The 24,250-nt window shown below is 38.1% G+C and overlaps 1 protein-coding gene across 2 annotated transcripts in view; it reads right to left on the bottom strand.

Annotated features, from left to right (window-relative positions):
* Positions 1 to 24,250, bottom strand: part of PCSK5 (proprotein convertase subtilisin/kexin type 5) — a 260,034-nt gene that overhangs the window by 46,386 nt on the left and 189,398 nt on the right. Inside the window, exons 18-24 of one of the 2 annotated variants that reach the window (XM_075447030.1) lie at positions 23,463 to 23,560; positions 22,774 to 22,903; positions 21,628 to 21,743; positions 7,357 to 7,459; positions 3,871 to 4,007; positions 1,668 to 1,865; positions 1,256 to 1,324 (exon numbers count right to left, since the gene is read on the bottom strand). In XM_075447030.1, the coding sequence (XP_075303145.1) occupies positions 1,256 to 1,324; positions 1,668 to 1,865; positions 3,871 to 4,007; positions 7,357 to 7,459; positions 21,628 to 21,743; positions 22,774 to 22,903; positions 23,463 to 23,560 (851 nt within the window). Of the gene's footprint in view, positions 1 to 1,255; positions 1,325 to 1,667; positions 1,866 to 3,870; positions 4,008 to 7,356; positions 7,460 to 18,933; positions 19,785 to 21,627; positions 21,744 to 22,773; positions 22,904 to 23,462; positions 23,561 to 24,250 lie in introns of those variants that run through there. The other variant, XM_075447031.1, reaches the window with a different exon arrangement.

Genomic DNA, 24,250 nt, shown 5'->3' with positions numbered 1-24,250 from the left:
TCATCCATGTAGGCCTCCTGGTGTTTCTGCTTGACTTCCTCTTGGTCGGGATGCATCTCTCCTGAGTTTGGAGGAGGTGATCCTTGAATACTGACCAGCTTTCTTGGGCCCCTCTTCCCTCTAGACTTTATCCCATGGTATTCTACCAAGCAGATCTATCTTAATTTGGGGAGGGGATGGATAGTCCTGGTAGTCTTGGCACTTTCAACAATGGTCTCTGAAAATATAACAAGCCATATTTGTTCCTGTCTTTCAACAAATAAGCAATTCTATATAACTATCTGCAGATCAGTGACTTGCTCTAGATTTGTATCAAAAGAAGTAAAGCTTAGGTCTATTTTATTCTTCTGTATAATCTTTCAAGGAGATTTTAGCATAGTATTACTTTCTCTGATGTAGATGGTCTTACAGAAGCATCTCATCTGGGCACTACTTTACCTAAACTCTGTGCTTTCTTAAGAAGAAGTTTGTCTAAGAGGTCGTAAGTGAAGACTACCTTTCCAATAGGTCACCCTGTTGACTCTCAGTCTTGAGTTACTGACTGCTTATACTCATGTCCATATAGCCACGGGAAATGAAATTTTTTTAATGTAAACATAGTGGAAACAATGAATTGCTATGTCTTTTGAACATTTTTAATCCTCTGTGGAGGTGAACTATTGAGATACAGATTCAGTCAAGCTCAGTAAGTTAAATGACTTTATCTGAAGACAACAAACTCTTTGTCAATATCATATTATCTTGAGAAGGAACTTTTTTTTAATCCAGCATGAAAAATGAATTAATGATTTAGTATTTTTTAGGGCAGTAGCACTGCTATTGCAGTGACTTGCTCTTGAATGAAATTCAAGGTCTCTCCTTATGTCTGTTTCCTTAAAGAAAAAGCACAGGCTAATGATCTATTGTCAGGCCTAGAAAATTTGAACATCCATGATAAAGTTCTGTGTCTGATAATGGCTTCAGGAAGTCAGTAAATCTCTCAGCAGGAGCATGGAATTCAAGCAGGAAGAAAAACAGGCTGCAAAGATTAGTAATTAGATTAATACAAAAATTATTCTTATTTATGATGAAGATAACATTTAGAAATGGTGTTCAAAATAAATACACTGGGAAAAATACAGTTTACTTGGTGAGAGAATACAGCAGTGACTAATTGCTCAGCAGCATGCACATAGGCTTATGAGAAGAGAGGGAGGAGGAATAATTTTTCCTTACCTTAAGAATAAGGATAAAGGTTCATAAAGGGAATATTTACCCAATTTGCAGTTCTGGCATCCATCTGAACACGGTATGCAATCTTCAGAGTCAGGATCTTCCACTTCACCTGTATTTTGCAAATCACCAATTTGGGGTTAATTCTAGATAGTGGAAGGCCAACATTTGGAACCACTCAACAAGGTTGCTGGAAATAAACTTTATCCAAATCCAAAAAGGAGAAAGCTTCACAGCAATTTCTTTTCTCATTTGTTCCTGTGTAACCCCACTCAATTTGGGGAAAATGCTCCTATTTTACATTAACATGATATCAGAAGAGAATTAGAGCTGGAGTTTAAGGACCTCAGGATCAGTTGTGATTGTACATTTCAAAACAGGAACCAAGACCTTTAACCAGGTTTTTGTAACAAATTAAACAGAATATTTTTTAACTCCTGCTGAAGAATGCTTACCTTCCTTACAACTATGCTTCTGACATATGTTTTGAGTAAGGTAGTAGCCTCTGAAACACCTTTTGCAGTGGCTGGGGTTCAGGCACACCTCACAGTGGCCAGAGCAAGCCATGCAGGTATGCTCTGAATGGTAGTGACCTGTAGGACAGCTCTCTCTGCACTCTCCATGATAAAGGAAACGTTCGATCCCTCTTCTATCTGTGTGGCAAAAAAACAGGAAAAAAAATGTCAGCAACAGAGGATATTTGGGCATAAGAAGCAGCTTTATGAAGAACCAGTGTTGCAGCTGATGAGAATTAACGTTGTTCATTGACAGCTAGATTTGTACAGTTTTACACTAGATGAGCTAAAATGTATGAAAGTTTCAGGACCTCAAACCTTCCACATTCCTGGAGATTTATGACATGTAAAGATGTCAAGCTAGTGAATAATTACTGTTTACATACATCATTCTAATAAAATAAGGATCAAGGGATTTCTATTACTGAGTTCCTTTGCAGTGAACATATAAGTATTTGTACTGTATTGTAGATGCGGATGTAGAATTTCCATTAAGAAAGCAAAGCTGCCCACTTCACCTTTGGAAAGGATCAGTCTGTGTCTGAAGTAGATTAAACTGTAATCCTCACCATAGTCACAGCCAGAATCTGGAATCTTTTAGGTTTTAGTCTGAACAGCAAGCGTACATCTATTTGCTATCAGAGCAATAGCATTCTGTAGTGCATGGGGAACTAGGAGATCTTCTGCTTCAAATGCTTCTGAATGAAACCTGTGAAAACACCTGCAACTCCATATGCTGCAACATGGGGAGTTTTCTAATGGGTTACCCTACAGTTACCCTACAATATAAATTACATACATTATTGTACTATGTGTATTTACTTGCTTTAACTATAGAGCAAGAAGTTGCTTACTATAATTTATTTTTGAAACTGTAGAGAAAGCAGCTATAATAGGGAATAATTGCTGCACTATAGCAGAAGTATTCAGATTTTGTTTCTTTTACTCTTCAGGTACAAATCTTTAGAATGATCTTTTCCAGCCTCCTCGGGGAGACACTCTCATCAGTGTCTTCATTTCTTGAAGAAATTCAGAAATGCAGAAAATTTATATTGCTGTCCACCATAGGGATAGACTTGGGGAACAATTATACAGACTTCTGCCTGATGTTGGACTTGAAGTACCATTTGAAAACTTCGTCTACTCAGTCATATTTCCCAAAGTGAGAAAGTTAATCTTATCATCAACACAACCAGTTAATGCCAGCCATACTAGTGTTTTCTTTTTAGTAGTAAGACATTTACTACTAAATAAAGCCTGGGCCATTAATGATTAGGACTGAAATGGAAGCAGCAGCTCAAAGGAAAAAGGTTGTGAATCTATTGTGAGTCTTCAGGAAAACCTCACCAAAATTTCCTTTTTATTCATGGAATTGAAAGTTAAATGTTAAATGCTCATTTCAAAGGGCAGTTCAGCCTAGTTATACACACTTGTATGTAATAGCCTCAAGTTCTTCGCCTGTCAGGTGTCACACAGGCCAGAGAGAATAATTTTTAAAATGGAGCTTCAAAAGGACAAGTGTTACTTTTTGGAACAACTGCAAATTTAACTATACTACCCTCTCTCTCAACCAAAGCTCTATAAAAATGTGTCAAAAAGCCAAGTTTCTGTGTGTGTTAGTGGTAAGGTTCTCTTTGCAGGTCCCATCTGTCCAGCTGTAGGGACACAGCAGTCTGTGGTAGAAACCACCACGCTTGTTTCCTAGCCTTTCCCAGACAGACATGTTGGAAAGCACCCTGGCTCCCCGCTCGCTTGTTCAAGTTTGCTCTGTTTCAGTGTAGTACACACTGTAAAGGCTGGGGGAGGCGTGTATCAAGCGTTCTTTTCCAGAGGCAGGCTATGTAGGCTTTCTGTCCTTTTTTTCCTGTGCTACTCTTTCTGTTTCTGTTAACACAGATCCTATTCAAAACATACCAAGGGAAATGCATAAAGTTGCAAGAACAATACAGAGTTGTGTTTTCTTTTACTTTTTTAAAAATAATTTGAGTTCCAACTCGCTTCAGGGTTAAAATAAGACTATGATGCAGATCGGTAGCAAAAGCCCTGTTTCTTTTAGTTGCTCTAACTGACTCTGAGAGCAGAGGGAAAAGGGAACTTCAAGATCAAGGAAGGGGAAAAAGCTGCAAGAGGAAATCTTTCTTACCTGTTCCACAAGTGGTGCATTTGTTAGGTTCACTTCCATTGCATTCCAGGCAGGTATGATGGCACAAATGACATTGTCCTTTGAATTCAAACTTTCCGTTCGGGCATTGAATAACACAGTGACCATCGTCAAAGACTCTTTTGAGGGAGAAAAAGGCATAATTACAAATTTAGCAACTCCTTGTTCTTTAAATTCAAAGGAAATAAACAAGAAACCAAAGATATTCTTCCTTCACTCCATTTACAAGAGTGTTTGTGCTTTCCTCCTTCATTTTCCAGATCTCATTAATAGTATTTACAAAGTGGAAAGTCACCCATATTTTGAACCTGGGTCTTAGACTTGAGAGTTTTTTTTTTCAGAGATTTTTCTGAGAAACATCAGCTTTGGGTCCTTTACCTAGACGTCCTTTTACCACAATCCCTACAGTGATCATTTATGTCTGTTAAAAGGAAAGCAAGGTTTGGTTTTTCTCTGTGAGGCAATGATCCATCTGTTGAAGTTTCCTACTAGTTTTACTTTAAATGCTTCCTGCGAACAGTATTATGGCTTCAGTAAAACGATTTTGTACGTAAAGTCAAACATCTATCTGAATCTTGGCCTTTAGGAGCTGTATTTTTAGACTTGCATATCTGTGAACACTTAGGAGTTTTGCTCCTACATGTTCTCCTTTTGCTGGATAATGAAAAATTTGCTACAGAGTCCTTTTATGTGATGAAAATTTCTGATCCATTTTGATCAGAAAAATTTTTGATCCATCTGATCTGCTGCTTAATGTCTACTGGTTTTAATTTGTTTGAGAGAAAAGTAGAAAAGCATCAATACAGATATGACTCTTAAAAAAATAAAAAAGAAGTTGGCTAGAATTTGACAGTGTTTTCAATGTTAAGAAAATACAAAAGGAGAGACTGTAGTCTTCCACATTTAGCTGCTTTGACCAGTTTGGTATCTGAGGACTTGGGACTCAATTTCTACAAAAGCTGAGCACCTTTCAGGATCTTAGCACAGATTTTGAGACTATCAGCCTGCCTGTACACCTAGGGAACAGTAGGCTTTCCATTAAGATAGTGCATGCTTCCTTGGAGCCAGTCAATGGCGTTAGAGAAAGTCTGCAATATGACTTCATAAATTTGAGTTGCTATGGTTATTATCAGTTTTATTCTGAAAGAAGAGGAGAAAAATATCTGCAAAGTTTAAAACCAATTTTGTCGAATAGTCTTTGAAGCCATTTAAAATTTACCGTGATAGGAAACATCTAGGCTTACGAAGTGTGAAGATGGAAGAATAGGCTATCACGCAAACAGCCTTCTTGAGGTGCAAGTAACAAAGAAAACTTAGGATTTGGTTAAAAAGACTTGTAAGACTGAAAGGAATCAGGGAGAAGCTTGTATGGGTGTACAAAGTATTCAGCAAAGATGTATCTCTGCTCTGGAGTCTGATGGCAAGACAGTCCTATGCGGACTGTAGCTCATATAGCTATACCTGCTTGTCTAAGACCATTATTCAGCTCTTCATGGGGACTGCAGCCCCCTCTTGTTGGTTTCTGTGCAAATGGGACAATGTGACAGCAGTACTGGAGGTAGCTATTTTATGCTTATATGACATGCAAATATTACTGTGTTCTACTACGTGTGCTGGCTGTAGTGACAGTGTTCTTTACAAACGGCTCACATAGTGGTAATCTACGTTTCTCTTGCTTTTTGTTATGCTGCCCCTAATGGCCGACACCAGCAGGTCAGAGCTTGTCACCTTTGTAGCTTAAACAGTAAACAGATGGATGAGGAATTCTGTGAAAATCAGTTTGGCTGGACAAAATACTACAATTCTACAATTTTTAAAAAACAGGTAACAGCATTTTGAATAGTCAAACAAGAACATGATCTGTGGGTAATTTTATCATGAAATAAGATGACACGTAGTGCTGAATTTTCACACAGAATAGTGATTGTTCAGTGTTTTGGTTTTCACGCTATTTTCAGTAATGCCCCCCCCGCCCCAGTCTTTTCATCTTTTTCAAAGAGGAAGGGTGTTCCTCTGTAGGAAAACAGCACTGCTGAATTTTAGTCTGTATTATCTAATAGCCACTCATTACTGTCTTCAATAGACACCATCTGAAGCTCTCAAGAGTGACAGGATTTAGGATTCTGTTTCAATTTAACAGGTTTGTTTCAAGTACATAATGAATAATGCCCATTGGAAGGATTTAATCTTTAGACTCTGGGTGAGATTTTTCCTTATTATTCTTTCTTTTACTACTGGCTGTCATAATATGACTTTTTCTAACAGCTTGCATAATGTGCAGAAGGAGCACAAAAATCTTTCGGAAAACTTAGATACCAAAATTGAAAACTGTTAGAGGATTTTTTATGGGGGAGACATCAGCACTGTTCCAAAAGGTCATGATGACCTCATTGCTGCAAACATCTAGATGGTTTTGCCTAATGGAGTTGTCCTGTACCTTCTTTATTTTGCAGATATCTCTGTGCAAAGCTCACAAAATAGGTTGCAAGGAAACATAGACACTCTAATTTAAATGCAATTGTGAATCACAGTAATCCAGTCTGCCATCCCAAATTCTGCCCAGACTTCCTGTGCAAATGCCATTTCTGATGTAACATACCTTAATTTAATACTCTTTCCTCAGTTATTAATTTATTTGGACTCCATTGGTCCTTGTATGCTTTTTATTGGCGTAGTCATATAATAGGTATTTTCAGGGTAAATTGCAGGATTGTTTGGTGATATTTTTTTCTATGCCTTACAGGATCTGATTCTGGTTTCATACTAGTGTAAATATCAGGTGGCTACAGTTCAATCCAGTGCAACAGAACCAGAGCTATTTGTGCAAGAGTAAAGCTATTGGTAGGACCTGTGTTTAAATTATATTCCTGGATTAGGTGTGAGATGACCTAAACAGAAGCCTCTGATCTGCAATGTCCTGTGGAAAACTTGTCTAGTTCTGTTTACTCCTCGTGGCAGTTAGAAAAATGAAGCTTTTCTAGTTCTGTTCACTCCTCATGGCAGTTAGAAAAATCAGCCTAATTTAAAATGTCTCAGTTAGGCAATGATGTTTAGGTGCTATGAATAGCTCCCAAATTAGATGATTGTTAGCCTCAGTGTCCATATTCATGCCTTGTGCCAAACTCCATAGTTGTGTACAACTACAGGTGTCCTAGACTCTTGTTAAATTTGTCACTGTTGTGATTCTAGCAATTATGATTTTGAAAGGATGACAGCAAAAGAAAGATTACATCATGTGTTAGAAGAAATTTTTCTGTATCTGTGGGAATCATCTGGCTAATCAACTACCTGTGTAGCCAACCGTCTTGTTCACATAACACTTGTTTTCTCACTTGCCCTGGTCTTCTTTGCCCTAATGTTTGCTTGCTTCTTCAGTCAACTCTGCAAGCTAGTGCTGAAGACCATACAGCAGTTTCTCTGGATGATGATGCAAGGTCTTCATGCTGAACTGTGCTAGGAGACAATTACCTTGTGAGTGGGCAGCTGATGCAGTTGTCCGGCTCAGGGCCAATGCACTTCTGACAGGATGCTTCACACAACTGACATTCTTGGGAATCATCAAGATATTCCCCTGATAGAAAAAAATGTGTTTATTTCAGATCAGCCTCACACATTAAAAACAAAAGTGCACCAAGCCAGGCTGGAAAATATAATAAATAAAAGGAATTAGATCTGTTCTGGATTATGGAAATGAGCACATTTTACTGTGGTATCAGGAAAACAAATACTGGCTCCCTTGAGGAACCAAGATATTCAGAATCAGTTGTTTCTAAACATTTATTTATTTACTAATTTTTATTTTCCATGTGAATTTGACAGACATGTTTGTTGTTTGGGTTAATGATATTTCTTTTGCATCACTTGAAGTGATGGGACTCTTTAAGATTCACTATGGAGAGTTACATCAAAACCAGCGCTACCTGGAAGTATTCATTACCTAATGTCCTTTGGTGCAGCTGCAACATGCTCCTGATTGCAAGCTGCAGCATAAAGAGTGTGCTTTCAAGGGTGTTGAGTATGTTATGTGAGGAGAAGGACTTGAGTAAGCTTCTATTAGTCAGAGACACTTTGGTGCTTCCCAAACCTCTAGCTATAGCACCTTTTGTCCCTTTCCCAAGACACTGCTGGAAGACTCCACACCTAAAAGACCTAGGCTCCTATTCAGGCTGAATGAAATTTTGTCACCCAAGTGCCCATTTGGACTTGAAAAAAAAAAAGGTGGTATATGAATTGTTGCCTTAAAACTGAGATAAATATATAAACATTCTTAAGATCATGAATACACTAGCAGTACTATGGCTCTGAAGTGCAAACTCTGGCTTTTTTTTTAATGAATATTAATCAAAGTTTTGGTACAAACTGGCAAGCTATATGCTTCATAACTCTCAGAGCAGAGATACTAATTTTGTAAGTAGTATGAACACTGTGTGTAGCATTGTATGGGGACAGTAAATCAGTTTATCAAGCAGTCTTCTAAAGCTCAAGATTAGGTCTTTTATGTCAGTTTGTTACAGGAAAATTTATTCTAACTGAGTGTATATATTTGAGAGAATTGGCTGTTCCTTCATTCTTAAGTAATGGAAGAGATTGGGCAGAGAGTCCTATATAATACATAAAACTTGCGGTTTCTATGGATACTTCAATATGGAGAAACTCTTTTCACTTGCATTTCTGCTGGGAAATCCAGATTTGGCAAACACAGTGAACTTTAGGAGTCAAAATACAAATGTGGAATTACTTAGTTTTGGCTCTCAGTTGCAATAAGTTCCTTACATTGAAGAGGAGAGGCACTGCACGAGCAACCATTGCTATAAGTGTAAAACAATATAGGAAAGAAACATTTTCTAAAATACTGCAAATTACATTCTCTGTCCCTGTGTTGTCTACTCCTTATTAATCTGTATTAACAAATTTTATAACAATTGAAATCTCAGATATGAGATATAAGCTAGGACAGGACTTCTAATACTTAGGAGACAGGAACAGTACAGTTATAAAGGCATAGCAACTGGAATGTCCAGCCAACTAAGGGCGAAAGCTGAGGTACCCAAAATGTAGGTAATGATTCAATTTTCATTTTGTAAAGCTTTGTGTGTCTCCTGAAGAAAGGAAAAAGGAAAAAGACAAGCCAAAAGCCAGTGACAGAGCCACATAAAACATGAAGACAGCTCCTCAGTGTGTGGCCTGGGATCAGTGCTAACTGGGAAGAAGTTCAGAACTGAGAGCAAATGAACAGTCTCTTGATGAGATCAGGGAAACAGAAATCTGTGTATGCATACACATTCACACATTTTCACAGTTCTCATTATCCAAAACGCATTTTGCATCTATATATTTATATGCTTTTATGTAATCTCACATATGCCCATATAGCCTAAACCTTGAATTGTTTAAATTGACGTTAATTACATCTAAGTGGTACAGCTTTTCTGAAATGCAACACTGTATCTTGTGTGATAGATTACTTTATAAAGGACTAATGATAAAAATATTATAAACTGCATAGCCATTTGACATAGAATTCAGCAGGATTCTGAATTTATCCAGATATTACTGAGATAAAATGTTGTATTGATGAATAACTATCACAATACAGAGTATTTATAATTCTGACTTTCCGGAAAAAAACCTGTGGCCTGTTGTCCAGTAGATCATCAGGCCTTTGACAGATTTGCTTAATGTAGGCCTCTTGAGTCTTTGCAACACGTATTCAGAGGGTACAACATGGAATCCCATGATCTCAAATACTTTATGAGATTTTAAAGTACAATTTGATACACATATATATACACACAACCATGAAAAAACGCAGTATCTGGAAAGTCTTCCTATTGCAGCTCTGGTGGCTCAGTGCTTTATACTGCTGGCTTTATATCACTGGGAAACCTGTCAGGGCAAAGTTATTAAATAATTGGTTTTCTGTTGTTGTTTTGTGCCACATGTTAGAAAAGCTTGTGGTTTCTCCAGTCTTTCACTTTATTTGCCCGCACTGCCTGTATGCTTATCCATTGGACCTAAGCTACTAATTCATACACCTCAACTATACTCACTCAAATCCTTCTCACATGGTAGAAGTGCTTAATTTTAAAAGGTTTTTGTTATTTCTTTGTTCTGCCTTTCATTGGAAGTGCTGTAATTAATTTCAGCTGTGCTGGAATAGTGCCAGGAAGACCAGTTCTGTGCTTACATTATCCTCTGAGTTAAAGCATTTTAAAGCATACTATTATAAGAATGTGCACCAGAGAATACTTACATATTAGGCCATCTGAACTGCAAGTCACATCTAGAACTGTAGATCTGCCACTAAATGTTAATGAAATATTTTTTAGTGGTTATTCAAACATTTAACACTGAAATGCAACTTTAAAGTACACTTTAAAACTATTCCACAGGGCAGTTTAACTGTTTGCCAGAGTTTCTTGTGGGTAATATTTTTCTTTACAAATCTTGCTAGATAAATAGGGGTTAGCAAAGCCTTAATTATCTCTTTTTTTTTTTTTTTTTCTTTCTTCTGTATTAATATTCTGTGTCTTTCCAACATACATAATGGGGGAATACTCTCAGCAATGTGTCTTGGCTATGCCTTCAGTCAGGCAATGTCATCAGTTTCTTTGGATCATCCCATGTTTAGCCTTCATTTATTTCTCAATCCTGTTACCTTGTCACCTTGTTTAAAAACTTTTGTCTCCTTGTTTAAAACAAGAAACTGAAGGTATTACAGGAATAAGGCTAGGTCAACAGACATAATGACTCATAATGGGAATATTTTCATGCATAATTTTTTGTGTCCCAAGTTAGCAGTGTTGAATTCCACATTTGGGCCACATCAGGTTGCAGGCTGTGCCTTTAACTGCATACAAGAGCCCTACACTTACGCTGACTTTCTATCAGTTGATACAATGCATTTTAGAATGAGGTAGGGACTATTATCTCCTATAAACGAGGCAGAGAAACTGAGTTGCATTAAGTTTATCAAGCTAGGGTGTAATAGCAAACTAGAACCTGTCTCTCTTGAGTTCCAGACTGGAGCACTATCATAGTCACCAGGTCATTGCTATGTCTTTGCATACGCAGTACAAAGTGTATGGCACTTATCTTGTCACTATTTCTCTCCTGCTTTCCTAAAGCTGTGCCTATTCGTTGACAGGACATGGTGTTTCAGGAGACCAGTTAGATGAGAGTGTGAATATCTTTGTAAGTTATGCCTGATGATATACCGGTTAATGTACTGGCAGTCGTATCTTTCTCTTGTAGCCCCTCCATGAGACTTGGTCACTCCAAGTCATGTATTACTTCCCACTCTTCTTAATCTAAACTTCAGCTCATTTAATTTTAAAATGTTCATTGGTTATCTTCTACAGCTTTGCCCCAGTGGCTTTTCTTTATAATCAATGAAAAAACGACATTATTTCCTCCCTTTTTCTTGTTTACTTTCATGGGAACCTGGATATGGATTTTGTACTTGGACTTTTGTATGTAATCTTATGGGCTACAAAAGTTTCACAGAGCAGATAAAGAGACATTGACCAGCATTGTTTTTCACCAATCAGCAGTGTGAACCGAGAGGATTCGGTCTTACAGAGCTCTCTGCTTTTTCCGTGTTTGGCCTTGATACATTTTATTTTGGCTGGCTCATGGGATCAGCTCCTTGAGTTTCGCTGAAGACATAATTATCCATAAATCTTAAGTTCCTAACTTAGACTAACTTGCGTATAACAACCCATTAAAATTCACCCTGAGGATTCCTCTTGAAGTTACCCCTGTGTTTAGCCCAAAAACTTACTGTTTGATAGATTACAGGTCCCTGAAAGAAATCTTGTCTTCATCTTGAAAATGTTAGGACATGGACATTATGGCATTTCCTTTCCCCCCAAATTTTGGGCAGCCATAAAAAATTGAACCTGGTTTCCAATTATTTGTCTAGCTTCAGCTTTCAGATCCCTCCTAATTATTCTTCTCCACTCAGTCATTTCACACAATGATCAAATTTCTGTCTTCCTATTTGGACGTGCGGAAGGGACAAAGAAGATTCCCTTCAAGGACAAAAATTTGGGGTGTTATGATTTGAGGTGATGGATTGGATTCAGGATTGGAAGGATTGGAAGTTGTCTTTTCAGAAGTTCTCTAGGCAGTGATGAACCAGAAGGCTGAAATTCAGGATGTTGGTTCCAAAGTCACTGAAGCTCCTCCTTGTGCCAAGGGACAAAGCAGAACCTTGAAAAGGACTGAACATCTCTTCCCTGAACAGCGGTATGTGGAGCTGAGTGTGATATAATGATTTTAGGATGAAAGGTCCTTTTGTTGCAGGATTAGCTGAGATCATACAGGCCCTCAGGTTAGCTTTAATGGTGACAGGCAGAAGAGAGGCAACTGCCTTTATCAACTACACTAACTCATACAGCCCTCTATTCTTTCCCCCACAGAATAAAAATATTTACATTAGCTAAAGCTGCCTTTTTTTGCTGACACAAAGGGATGTTTTCCCCTCTTTACTCTGTGTGTTTCTTCCTTCATTTCTATGTAGTATTTATACAATGGTTGTCAGAAACCCACTGAAGAGTCAGAGCCCTTAGGGGTATGGAGCAGGCATAAATAGACTCCAGAAAGACATTTTTTAGCGTTTTAAAATTCAGCTTTAAATCTCCATTTGTACTAATGTTTCTAGCGTTTTAAAAATCAGATTTAAACCTCTGTTTGTACTGATAATGTGGATGTCTGAAAGTAAAAGCTGTCTAGGATAAGTGTTTCTTCCTTGCATGTGCAAGCACAAAGGTCAGAGCCTCGCAAGGTTTTCTGCTGCTCACCTGAAGCCTGAAATTTGACAGTGCCAAGAGACAGTGGGAAGAGAAATAGCACAATCCTGATCTGTAGTGCTAACTCTTTGTTCTGTACCCTTCTCCCTTCTTGAAGGAGGGGGAAGTGCTACAGCACTCTCAAAATTTTAGACTGACAACGGAAAAACATCTGTTTAGCCTCTCCATTTCTGGAGCTTCCCAACTGGAAATTTCCCTGTGTGATCTTGTCAAGCTTCCTATTTTTTATGAAGCTCAGTAGCTAGGAATTTCCTAAAGGGCAGTGGAATGGAGACATCTGAATCTCACTGAAAATGATCTCATTGTGCTGATAGTACTGCTCTGGAAATGTGAGTAGATTCCTGTGAAATATGCAAAAGAAAGGTGGAAGCTCACTGTATACATTGAGTAAAGGTTCTTCATCTCCACAGTAAGCATTTCAGGAATAGCCAAGGTAATCGCTTTTGATGATTACCCTGGAAAGTACACTCCAGGATTTCCCCTTCAACGATCACGTTCCATGCTGAGGGTGCAGACACAGGTAAATGGTACAGCTGTTCTTATTCACATACAGCTGGAGAGAGGCCTTGTGGCACCATTTGGCTATGGCATCTCTTTGAATCCTCCTTTCAGCCTTGGGACTGCAAGAATTCATGGAGGCTGTGCTATTGGCAGACCCAGCAAGAGCAGCATTTTCGCAACTTCAGTTCAGTATGGCCTTGCTCTTGGAGTAAAAAGAGGGGCTACTTTATCTGGAAATGAGTATTTGAGATATTTCTGTCTTTTGATCCAGTGGTATTGCACAGAACGGCACATGAGCATGGTCACAAGCACCATGCATGACAGCAATGTGATCCATGGGGACTTGGTAACCAGGTCCTAGACTTTCCTTCTCAAAGAACTTCTGCAGGCATCCGGAGAAGGGCAGTGCGCAGGCCAAGGAGAATTTTAAATGGAAAATATATGAAGTATTATCTGAATTGTAACTAAATCACAGTAGTCAAGCTCCAGTGAACATTCAGTGCTATTACTGAGTTTGCATGATGGAGCCATTAATTCTCCTTGGGTAAATAAATATTCACTGCCTGTCAATGTTCTAGCTTCTGCTCCCAAGCAGATTGAAAAAATGGTACTTAACCAGCTCATTGTGTAACACCACAAACCAAAGATGTTTATTGTGTTTTGTGATGGGACAGTATTTTTCGCTTCAAAAAATGATACTGTTTTCCCAGAAGACCTTCAACAAATACATCCCCCAACAACTGAAAAACACTGATAAATAAATGGTTGTACAAAGGGCTTTCTTCTAAGCTGTGCCTTGCCCATCTTTGTCAGCAAATACATGAGCTGCTCATAAACAAAGAGATATTACAAAAGCCTTTGGTGTGGCACTGAGAAGCTGCATTTGTTGATTTCTGGAATTTTTTTTTTTTTTTATGCTCAGAGCCTTCTCACCATAATATGCTTTCCTTTGACTACATTTTCCAAGCTAGAAGTGAAAATTGGCTCTGGTTTTATGCAGTAAACATTGTTTTCTAATCAAGAAAGAAAGTCCTTCCAGGATCATTTCAATCATAGAGTGGCTATTAAAATACAATTCTGTAGTGTTGTCTGGTACCCTTGGACAGCAGGTGAACATTACTGCAGTCTCTCTGGTTTTATCCTGAGGATTTCAGAACAGTTTCTCTAGTGAGACCCAATGTTACTGTGATCTGAGACTTCACAGGAATGTCCCAGGACTTCAACGGATCTGAATCTTCTTTGCTCATCAGTGTGGAACCAATGGTGGAAATGCAGGTGTTGGTTGCAGTTCCAATGGCTGGATGCAATCTAAGGTTCAGAGCCTTAGTTTGTTCTCAAGGACACTGCGTGGCTGCCCACAGGTCTTTAGTCCTTGCTAATGAGGAGAATTTAAGCCCCAATACACTCTCATGACAGGTGGTAGTAAATTCAAAAATCAATTTCATCAGAAATTGAGATCTCCTAAGATTGCTTCAGTAAGACAACTAAACAAAAATTATGCCAAACAGAAATCAGTTTTTCTCCTTCTACACAAAATGTTGTTGTTGGTGTCAACAAAATGTTGTTTTCCCCTGCTTCAACAAAATGTTGTTGGTGGTGTCAGTTTCTTTTTGATGAAAACTTGACTAGGATTTTTCTTTGTATGCTGTAAAACTTTTTTAATGCTTGCTTAAAATATTTTTCACAAACACCTAATGGCAGAACTTCTCTTGGTTCATTCTGCACCAATGACATGACAATGGCATATCCAGTATAAATATAAGGCAGGGTAATGGATCACAGACAAGTTATTGTTCCGCGAGTTGCACTGCAAATTGAAAGCTTTGACTCATACAAGCAGTCATTTAAATGTCTTTACAGGAATCTTGAATTTATAACAGGCCTTTTTACAATCATTCAGTTCATTAAATAATTTCATTAAAAAGTAGCAAATAAATACCTAAAGTGGCCACTCATACAGATAATGCTCACTCTGGTTGTGATGCGGCTATTAAGACGATTAACTTGGTCATCACCAGTTACAAGTTGTATTTAGTGATGGGTGAAATTGCTGTAGTCAGCTGTAGTGTCTCTGTATATAGGTTTACTCATCTTCAAGGCTCATACTGTTACATCTCGTATCACTACCTGACAATGTGGTACAAGCAGCCGCCCTGCTATTACACAGTATATTCAGTAGCAGAGGGTGCTCAGAATATCACAGGACACTGGAAAGTTGCAATCCCAATAGAGATTGGGGCAATCTGTAATGTCTCATAGGGAAATCTTTATCAGAAAACAGTGTTCTCCACAGAAGGTGAGTTTGCAAAGCCACCCCAGAAAGCGACAGGATGTGCCAGTGGAGACTGGTGTGTGGATAGGCAGGTATGTCTCTAAGCCAAGAGCTACAGGAGCTACTGTTCCACCAACATATCCTTTTAGGTATCTGATTTGCTGATCCCGCAACAGTGGTGCGTGGCTGCAGTGGAGAGCTGCAGCTCGGAAGGGAGTAAGGCTGCAACCCTATTGCAGAAAAGGAAATCCTTCTGTTATAAAATGATGCCCTCACACAACAGGCTTCTGTGGGATGTTCTGCAGGTCTGGGGCATGCTACACTTTTTTCTGGTTAAAAATAGTGTTAGCACATGTGAGAGATTTTTTTTTTTTGGACCAAAGCTCTCATTGTCTTTGAGACTTTTAGTAAAGAAGAGGTGTAGTTGGGTGTCCAGTTTGCATTTAAATCAAGGACTGGGTAAGGATTCTCCTACACAGACATGAACTGGCAAATACTTTAGTATGGAAGTAACATATCTCAGCTCAAAGAGCATCTTAAATTTGTCATTGCTTTTTGACTTGTGATATAAAAAAGGCAGAAATCAGTGAACAGATTTGGACTGATGCTATTGACAGTCCTTTCAGACATGGCGAAAAGTATACTTTTGTTCATGCTTAACAGCTTCTGATCTTCCTAAAATGGTCCATATCTGTTCTGCATGCCAAAACCTCAGTGTCAAACACTGAACATTCCAAACTACTCACCATTGAATCAGAGAGTGAGGATCAATCACCTAAGAAAACTCGGCAGCTGGGAACAAACTAGCTTCCTTCAACTGCAATCCTGTTGCTACTGCTATCCTCTTGTACAAGGTCTAACAATAGTGCTGCTTACGAATTCTACTTGCATCTGGCCACTGCTATTGAGGCATTACAAATAAAAATGATCAGAGTCTGAGCTGACACCAGAAAGTACTGCTTTTCAGCCTAAAGTTCAGTTCTATGCTTACTTGTCTGTGAGACTTCACAGCTCAACATTTACAGATATGTCTTTTAGAGCAGACTTCTTTGGCCAGAGCTATAAGAAGTTTATTATGACTCTTTGTATGTTTCCTACCCAAAGAAGATGAAATCTTGAAAATAAAAGACACCATGATTGACTGAATTTCTCATGACAGTTGGAAGACGAAGGTGGGATGGGAGCTGAAAGAAGCAGCTCTTCATACAGTATTGGTGTAAGGTATAGGCCAACCTTTTTTTTCCAGGTGTGGTCTTACCAAACTACTGCTAAGAATGTGCCTTCCCACATACACTTTCTCCCAGGACTGACAGGGAAACTGTGAGAATGATCACCTAACTCCTTGTTATGAACTCATGCCGGTGACAAGGAGACGTTTAAGGCTGAAAAGTGGGTTTATTTTTCAGGAAATTCTTTACATGGGCTCAGTGAACTTGCTTAAAACCCTGTCTGGATATATGACTTCTTGGATAAGTTGCCACTGCAGTCTCCACTCAGCTTGCAAGACTAAGTGAGAAATGAATGAGAGTGTCAGCTAATGCCGATGGAGGATCTCACCCTGCAGTGGTCACAGATGAGTCTACAAGCAGCCCTTTTGATCTACTGGCAAGGCCTGACAGCGTGCGGTTCTGAAGTGGCAGTCTGGGTTTGTGATCTGAGGCGTGCTGGATGTGAGTACTGGCACGTGAACAGACATCAATATCTCATTGTGCAAATGACCACGCATGACTGCAAAGATGAAACTTTCTTCCTAAACTGTCTGAGCCAATAGGTAGTTATGCATTTCACTTTTTAACCCTAAGCATGCCAGAGGTTAGACTCATCACAAACTGTTACAGGTCAGAGGAAGCCAACATTGTTACCCACTAGGGTTCAGACATGGCTGTACTGCTACTAAACAAAAGGTGTCCGCCATGGAAACCAGACATTTCTGCAATCATAAATTCCATCACTTTAACAAAAAAAAAAAATGCAATAAAATTAAACACCCTTACCCTCCCGATTTGTTTCAATGCTTGAGTGTGGTCTCTAAGTGCTCTATACCATAAAGCTACCTGTGCCCTTCAACAAAGATATTTTACATATAGATTATCAACATGTTTTTCCAGACCAAAAGAACAGGAATTTAGGTTAATTTAATAGAAAAAATAAAATATGGAATAACATTGATTTTGGCCAGTATCAATTACAACAGAACTACGCTATTTTACAAATAACAACTGAACATTTTACACATGTACAGTATTTTTTTCAGTAAAAATTAATTTGGGTATAACAATGTGTCAGTTTTTTTAAAGAAATCAAAGATATTAATTTCTTCTCTATAATAGCGTTAGAGACATTTGTAAGTATCCAAACAAATTCTTTACAATCCATTACATAATTAAATCTCAATTATGAATATATATTTATATATAATATATATATAATATTAACTTAAACTTTGAAAGCATTATGTTCTAGTTAAACATGTATACTGAGAAATGAGGCAGTAACAGACTAGTAGTTAAACTAGCACAAACTGAATTCTTTTAAATCTGAAAATTTATCATGAAATTTGTAATGGGCACCAAAGGAGCTGGACTGGCCCCCTGTCATACCGATCCATGTTGTACTAGTTTATCTGCTCTCTGCTAAAGATGGCATGTTACCTCTATATGTTTGTATCCATTCATTTGTAAAACTTCCACAATCATTTTTGATCCTCTTTATTTTCTAACATATACATGCTTAAACACCTGCAATCCATTTTCTATTTGTGTGTCCTGGAAAGATAACTGGGAAAGACACTCTGTATGTTTTAAGTATTATCCCCTGAAAACAGTATAATTGAAGTTCAATTTTCTGTTTTCTGCTCAATGACTGTCTTTCAACAGTATGTTAAGTGAAGCTGATGAAGATGATTCCATTTTAAATGGAAATTTGTACTGGCAATCGTGTGCCTGGGTAAAGAGAGAAAGGCAAGGGCCGCTTCTCTCACCACCCAGGATGATTTTACAGTGAAGTAGCTCCATTGGGATCAGCAAGACTATTCCTGCTGAAATTTCTGTTGTGAGCAGTTACAAGCAGATTCAGGCCCATCATAACATGATTGTTACACCAAGAGAACCATTGATTTATGGCCCTACATGCAATAATTCCTGGAGATGTATTTGGCACAATTATAAATCCAGTCCTGTAAACACATTCTGTTGCATATAATCACACTGGCATTTACATACGGGCACTATGAAATAGCTCCACATATCTGTATGATAATATCCCCTTTTTTGTGAACGTTACAAGACAACAATAATTTATGAATACTTCTTACATGTTAGCAACATTTTCTAATTTCCGAGTGTATACATTACTCTCGCTTATGCAAACCAAGAAAAGTAGTATCTTTTGATTTGTTCACTACAGGAACAATTTTTTTTTAAAGTTTATTTGAAATAGCTTTGACAATTTAAAAAAATAAAATAAAAATCCTAGCATATCTGTTAATAAGCTAGCTGTCTAAAAATGAAATCTATATGACCAAAACCACATTTTGGGCAAACATATATACATACTGCATGTGATACAAAAAACAGCACACAGCAGAGGAAGTAAGAAAGAAATGTGTGCAGAAACGTTCACTTTTCTTTTTTTTTAAATACTGCTACAAAAGGGGCAGAACTTAGTCCTGCAGCTAATGATGTTTCTGATCCCCTCAGGAACTGAAGTTCCCCCTGTCAATACACATAGCACAAAAAAGACTAATGCAAACATTTTCGTATTGTTTAGTTTTAATCCATGTAAACTTGTGTTGTATTCTTGAAACACTCTTTAAACACCTTGAAGGGGAAAGAAGCAGGAAATAAAGGGAAGAAAAAGGACCTTCAAAAAACAGGAATAATCCTAAGGTTGACAGGAAATCAAATCATGAGTTAAACTTTAATTTTGGCATCAAATGCTTTGGTCACACAATACTGACTCTGTGATTCTGGATGCTCAGCTCTAGACACCCAGTTATGAAAGGTAGGCGTGTTGTAGTTTTTCCATTTAAGTCCCAACAAACAGTTCACCATCTCCCCAGACAAAGAAGGGGGAGAAAGAGAGTGGTGGCTTTCTTTTTCTTTTTCCTTTTTTTTTTTTTCCTTTTTTCCTTTTTCAATAATACGGAATAATCTATAAGTCTACAGGAGCAGGAGGATGCTGGGAGGTGTCAGTTCACCCCTTGTGCGTACATGTTCTGCAACACAATTGCTGAAGCACTTTCCGCTGGCAGAGATTGTTCTTTTTCACCAGCATACAGAATCCGCCCTCGGCCCAGGACTCTTCCGTGGCTTCCGGAGGGCAGCAGCAAGAGAAGGAGGGGAGGTTGAAGGTTTGGAGAGCATGGTGTGTACAATGGAGGAAGGTTTAATTGGTCAGACAGGCAGATTTGGTTGAAGAGACCATTCAGGAGCAGGTAGCAAGTAGGAAATTTGGTCCATCAAAAGGAATTTCAGTCAACAGCATTTTTTATGTTTGTTTGTTTTTTTTTTTTTCAGGAAGAGATATTGTGTGGTCCGACAGGGAATGATTGGTATCCATTTGTGAAAAGGAAAAGAAGATTAGAAAGAGAATAATTAGAAAACAGTGATATTTACAGCAAAGGAATTTGTTCTCAATTTTTATGAATCAAAAGAATAAAACAGTCAAACCACAGAAAAAGAATAAAACATTCTCAACAGAAATGCAAATCCTATAGAGTGAGTTAGACTAGTAACCAGTTCTTGATTGTCAAGCAGTGAAATGAGACCCTCTATGCTTTGTAAATTAACAGAAATCTCCCCTGGGCTTTTCTTGGCTACCCTAGACTGTTGAGAATACATGCTGTGTGGTGGGATCCAGCACAGTGCATCGCAGTTGCCTGAAGGCCCAGACACTGATGTGTTGCCCTTTCATGGCAGCTGCACTTGGAAGAATGGGGGAGACAGTATTGAGATGGAGTGTCCCCAGTCTTGGGCAACTACACATGTATCTGAGTGAAGTTGCATGTGCACAAATGAAGGCAGATTTATCCAACCATATTAAAGATCAAACTGGTATGTCAAATGTTTGCATTGCAGAATATAACTGCAATACCACATTGAGACTGTGGTTACTCTAACTCTTATCATTACACTTCCTCTTCATTTGTCCATCTGTATCTGGTCTCTGGACTTGCTCTAGATTACAGTGACATTTCTCATGTCCTGTTGTGAAAAAGTCTCATGCCTGGTTTACCAGTACCTGTAATGTAACTTTATGATGGACAGGATACTTTTCAAGGTTTGAAGGCCTAAATTCCAACGGAAGCTGTAAAGGTCCACAGCAACAAGATTCAATCCTGCACCCTTTCTTCTTTTTTTTAAGTCTTTGGTAAAACTCTTATTTAAACTCATTGGAAATGAGCTGGACTTAAGAGTCATTGTTAGCTTTGTGTACATCTGATGTCAGTTACCTTCCACATGGCTTAACACTGAGCTTTGTTCTGGTATGATTTTCCTGTTGAACTGCACTTCTCAGGATATATCTACAAGTAATACACACAGTAGCATTTTTAGGGAAGCAAGATGTTATCTAAGTGTCTCTGTTATTGTGACATTTGAAAGGAATGAATATTAGTGAGTAATTAAGCCAATCATATGCAACGCTATCTTGGTTGCCACAGAGAACCTGGAGGAAGTTCACATCTCTGCCACAAACTGGGTGCTCCTTATTTCAGAATTCTTTTGCTCTAAGTACTGTTTCACATAATTAAAGCAACATTACAGTCAGTTAAAATCTTTTTTACTTGTCAACATTTTCACAGTTTAAAGTGGCAAAATAGATAAATGTGATTCTATTGATAGCATATTAGGATCTTCATATAAAAATCTTTTGAAGGAAATGGCTTTTGAACACCAGAGAAGGAAGTAAAAGAAGGTGTTGGCAGGGTGGAAAACTATTATAGGATAATTCAGGTAAAGCGGATGTGACTAATCTTATTAATACACGCAAATGTTGTTTTCTCCTTTTCATAAACCTGAAAAAATTAAGAAGTGAGGTAGACCTCAAATCAAGACTGTATTGAAAAAAAAGAAACAGACCAAACCAACCCAATACATGTAAAAGAAGAAGCTGCCAGTGGTAGAATGCATCTTTTCAGAGAATTGCACTCACCATCCTTGCAGACTGTTCCCACTACACAGACACCAGTGTCTAGGTTATAGCCGCTTGGACAGCTCGTACAGTTTCTGTCTCCTTGACCACTGCAATCCAAACAGCTGGCATCGCATCTGAAAGACAACGTCAGGAATTGGTCTTACGGCCTCCCCAAATACAAGAGTTCCTTGGAGACCTCTTCTGTATTGCAAAGGGTTTGTTTGCTGTTTCTAGAGGTATCAGCTCCTCTAACAATAACAATAATTAGAAATAATTAATGCCCCCTTCAACTCAGTCCTGATACTTTCCTGCAACCATTTTCGGTTCACAGTTTTTTACTAGGTAGCTGCATTGTTCTAGCATTTTGAAAGTATGCAGAAGTAATCAACAAACGTTTTAAGTTGATTGTGTATACATGTACCAGCAAGGCATAAACTAAAGCCACAGGATGGCAAAGACTGACCTGCTGTTCAGTCCTTTCATCATCCTTCTGGCTCCATCATGTTTTCATTGTGTCTCAATTATTTTTTTGTTTGAAAAACTGTTATTCCCTTCCTACCCTGAACTCAAAGTGAGTCAATAATAAATAATTCCAAAAGGGCAACAAATGATATCTGTTTAACAAAGAAGGGAATAGAAAAAAATGTCCCTTCCTTGCACAGTACAGCACAGCACAGCCTCGTCCAAGATTCTCCATTCATTTGTACATGAGTCAGGTAAGCTATTCTAGACATCAGTCTGGTAATATACTTGTGCCATGTTTGTGAATATGAAGCTGAAGAACTGAAATGGTCTTTATGCAAAGTAATTAACTAGCAATTAAAAAAAATCCTAGTTTGACTATTTTCATTTGTTACGGAGAAATACAGATCGTCTGCCAGATTTGTAAATTTTACATTTCTATGCATATCTACTTAGATTCTCACTACAGGCTTTTTTCAAGTGAAGGACATACATGTACTTACAAGAAAAAAAACACTTTTAGGAGACCTGCATGACTGTAACTCAGATTAAAATAAAGAAACACAACTTTTCCTTCATCTGCTTAGCATGCAATATATTTTTCAGAAGTGTTTTATGTCCTCTTAAGTATTACCTTTTTCAACACAGTAATAGTTAATATACTGCAAAATATGAGACACAAATATTCGCCACTGGTCATACCTTTTGCAGCTTTTGTATCCACTTTCAGTAGAGTGATCAAGGTAATAACCACTGCTACAGGACTGCACACATCTTCCATCTTCCATAAAATAACCCTGTGTGCAGTTTATACAGGCATCTACTCCAGCACCTTAAACCAGAGAGAAAATATACTATATTACTGGCTAGTTCCTCTTATTGCCTAACAGACACCACCTTTAACTGTAGCAAAATCTTGTAATTTTAGAGACTATGTTTTCCCTGCCTTGCTTTCTTTCAAACAGTGACACCAAGCAATAAATGTACATGGTTATAATAAACAATATTTCATAATTTCAATATATCTTTCTTCTGAAAGAAGTGGCTGTCAGACAAAATCTATCAGTCATTATTCCACCCCAGAAAGAAAATGGGGGGCATTACTGGAAATCAGAATGAGCTCTACTGAAAGAAAAAGGAAAAAAGAAAAAAAAAAACACAGAAAAAAAAAAGAAAAAAGCGTATATGCACACTTTCAGTTAGAAAACTTAGATTTTCATGTTAGCTGAAAGAAGTCTGCTGCATTTAAAATATATTAAAGAACTACAAAGAGACTTAAGTTTTTACATGTCAACAATCACGTTATACTGTAACTATAGATACAGCAGAATAAAATCAGAACTAAAATCATAGAGAAAAGAAAACAATGCAGATAACTGCCAGTGGGATACCTGCACATGTGGCACAGGAACGGTGACATGGTTCACATTCTCTACCATTATGGTATTTTCCTTCTTCACAGCGGATAGCACATTTAGTGCCATGCAAACTATTGTAAAAAGGAAAAAAGCACAGTGGCTGGGCAGATAACAACAACAGAGGACAACAAGGTCATGCACAAACTGGTAGTTCCCTCTTAATAAAAGAAGTACCCATGTATCAGGATTCATCAGCTTCCTTCATTGATCATGTTATAAATTTAGAGACATCAATCACTTCAAGTGGGAATGAAATGCAGTTTTGCCCACAGTGAAATACATAAGCTGTTTACAAACTCATTGTAAATACTACCAAGTACTAGGGGACAGAAACAAATGAATAATGCCAAAGAGTACTAAAAATTCAGGCATGTAAAATGCAATTACCCACAAGGAATTTGGCACAGGGTCAGCACCACTGCATTAAAAAAGATGCTAAGGTATTTGTTAGCAAGATCTCATGCTTCTCTTGAAAGACCAGCAGCATCTCCTGGTACTACGCTACGGCACAGGCTAAGAATAGAGTCACAGTGAAGGAAATCACTACCTCTTTCTGCAGTAGCAGTTTCCTTTGAAACCTCCTAACTGAATGCCAGTTCTGAGTGGCTTGGGAGATTTGTCAAGATTACAGCCAGAGGTATTCTGCCTGCAGGCACTTTTGAGAGACAGCACAAAAGAAAGAGTAACAGAGGAAAAAGAAATAGCATAAAGAGTCACATTTCCATGCTTCCCTCTAAGTAGCTGTTTATACTTTCATGCTA

The sequence above is a fragment of the Opisthocomus hoazin genome, chromosome Z (assembly GCF_030867145.1).
Source record: "Opisthocomus hoazin isolate bOpiHoa1 chromosome Z, bOpiHoa1.hap1, whole genome shotgun sequence".
Lineage (NCBI taxonomy): Eukaryota > Metazoa > Chordata > Aves > Opisthocomiformes > Opisthocomidae > Opisthocomus > Opisthocomus hoazin.
Note: the sequence above shows the minus strand (reverse complement) of the source record. Positions and strands in the feature narration are given on the sequence as shown.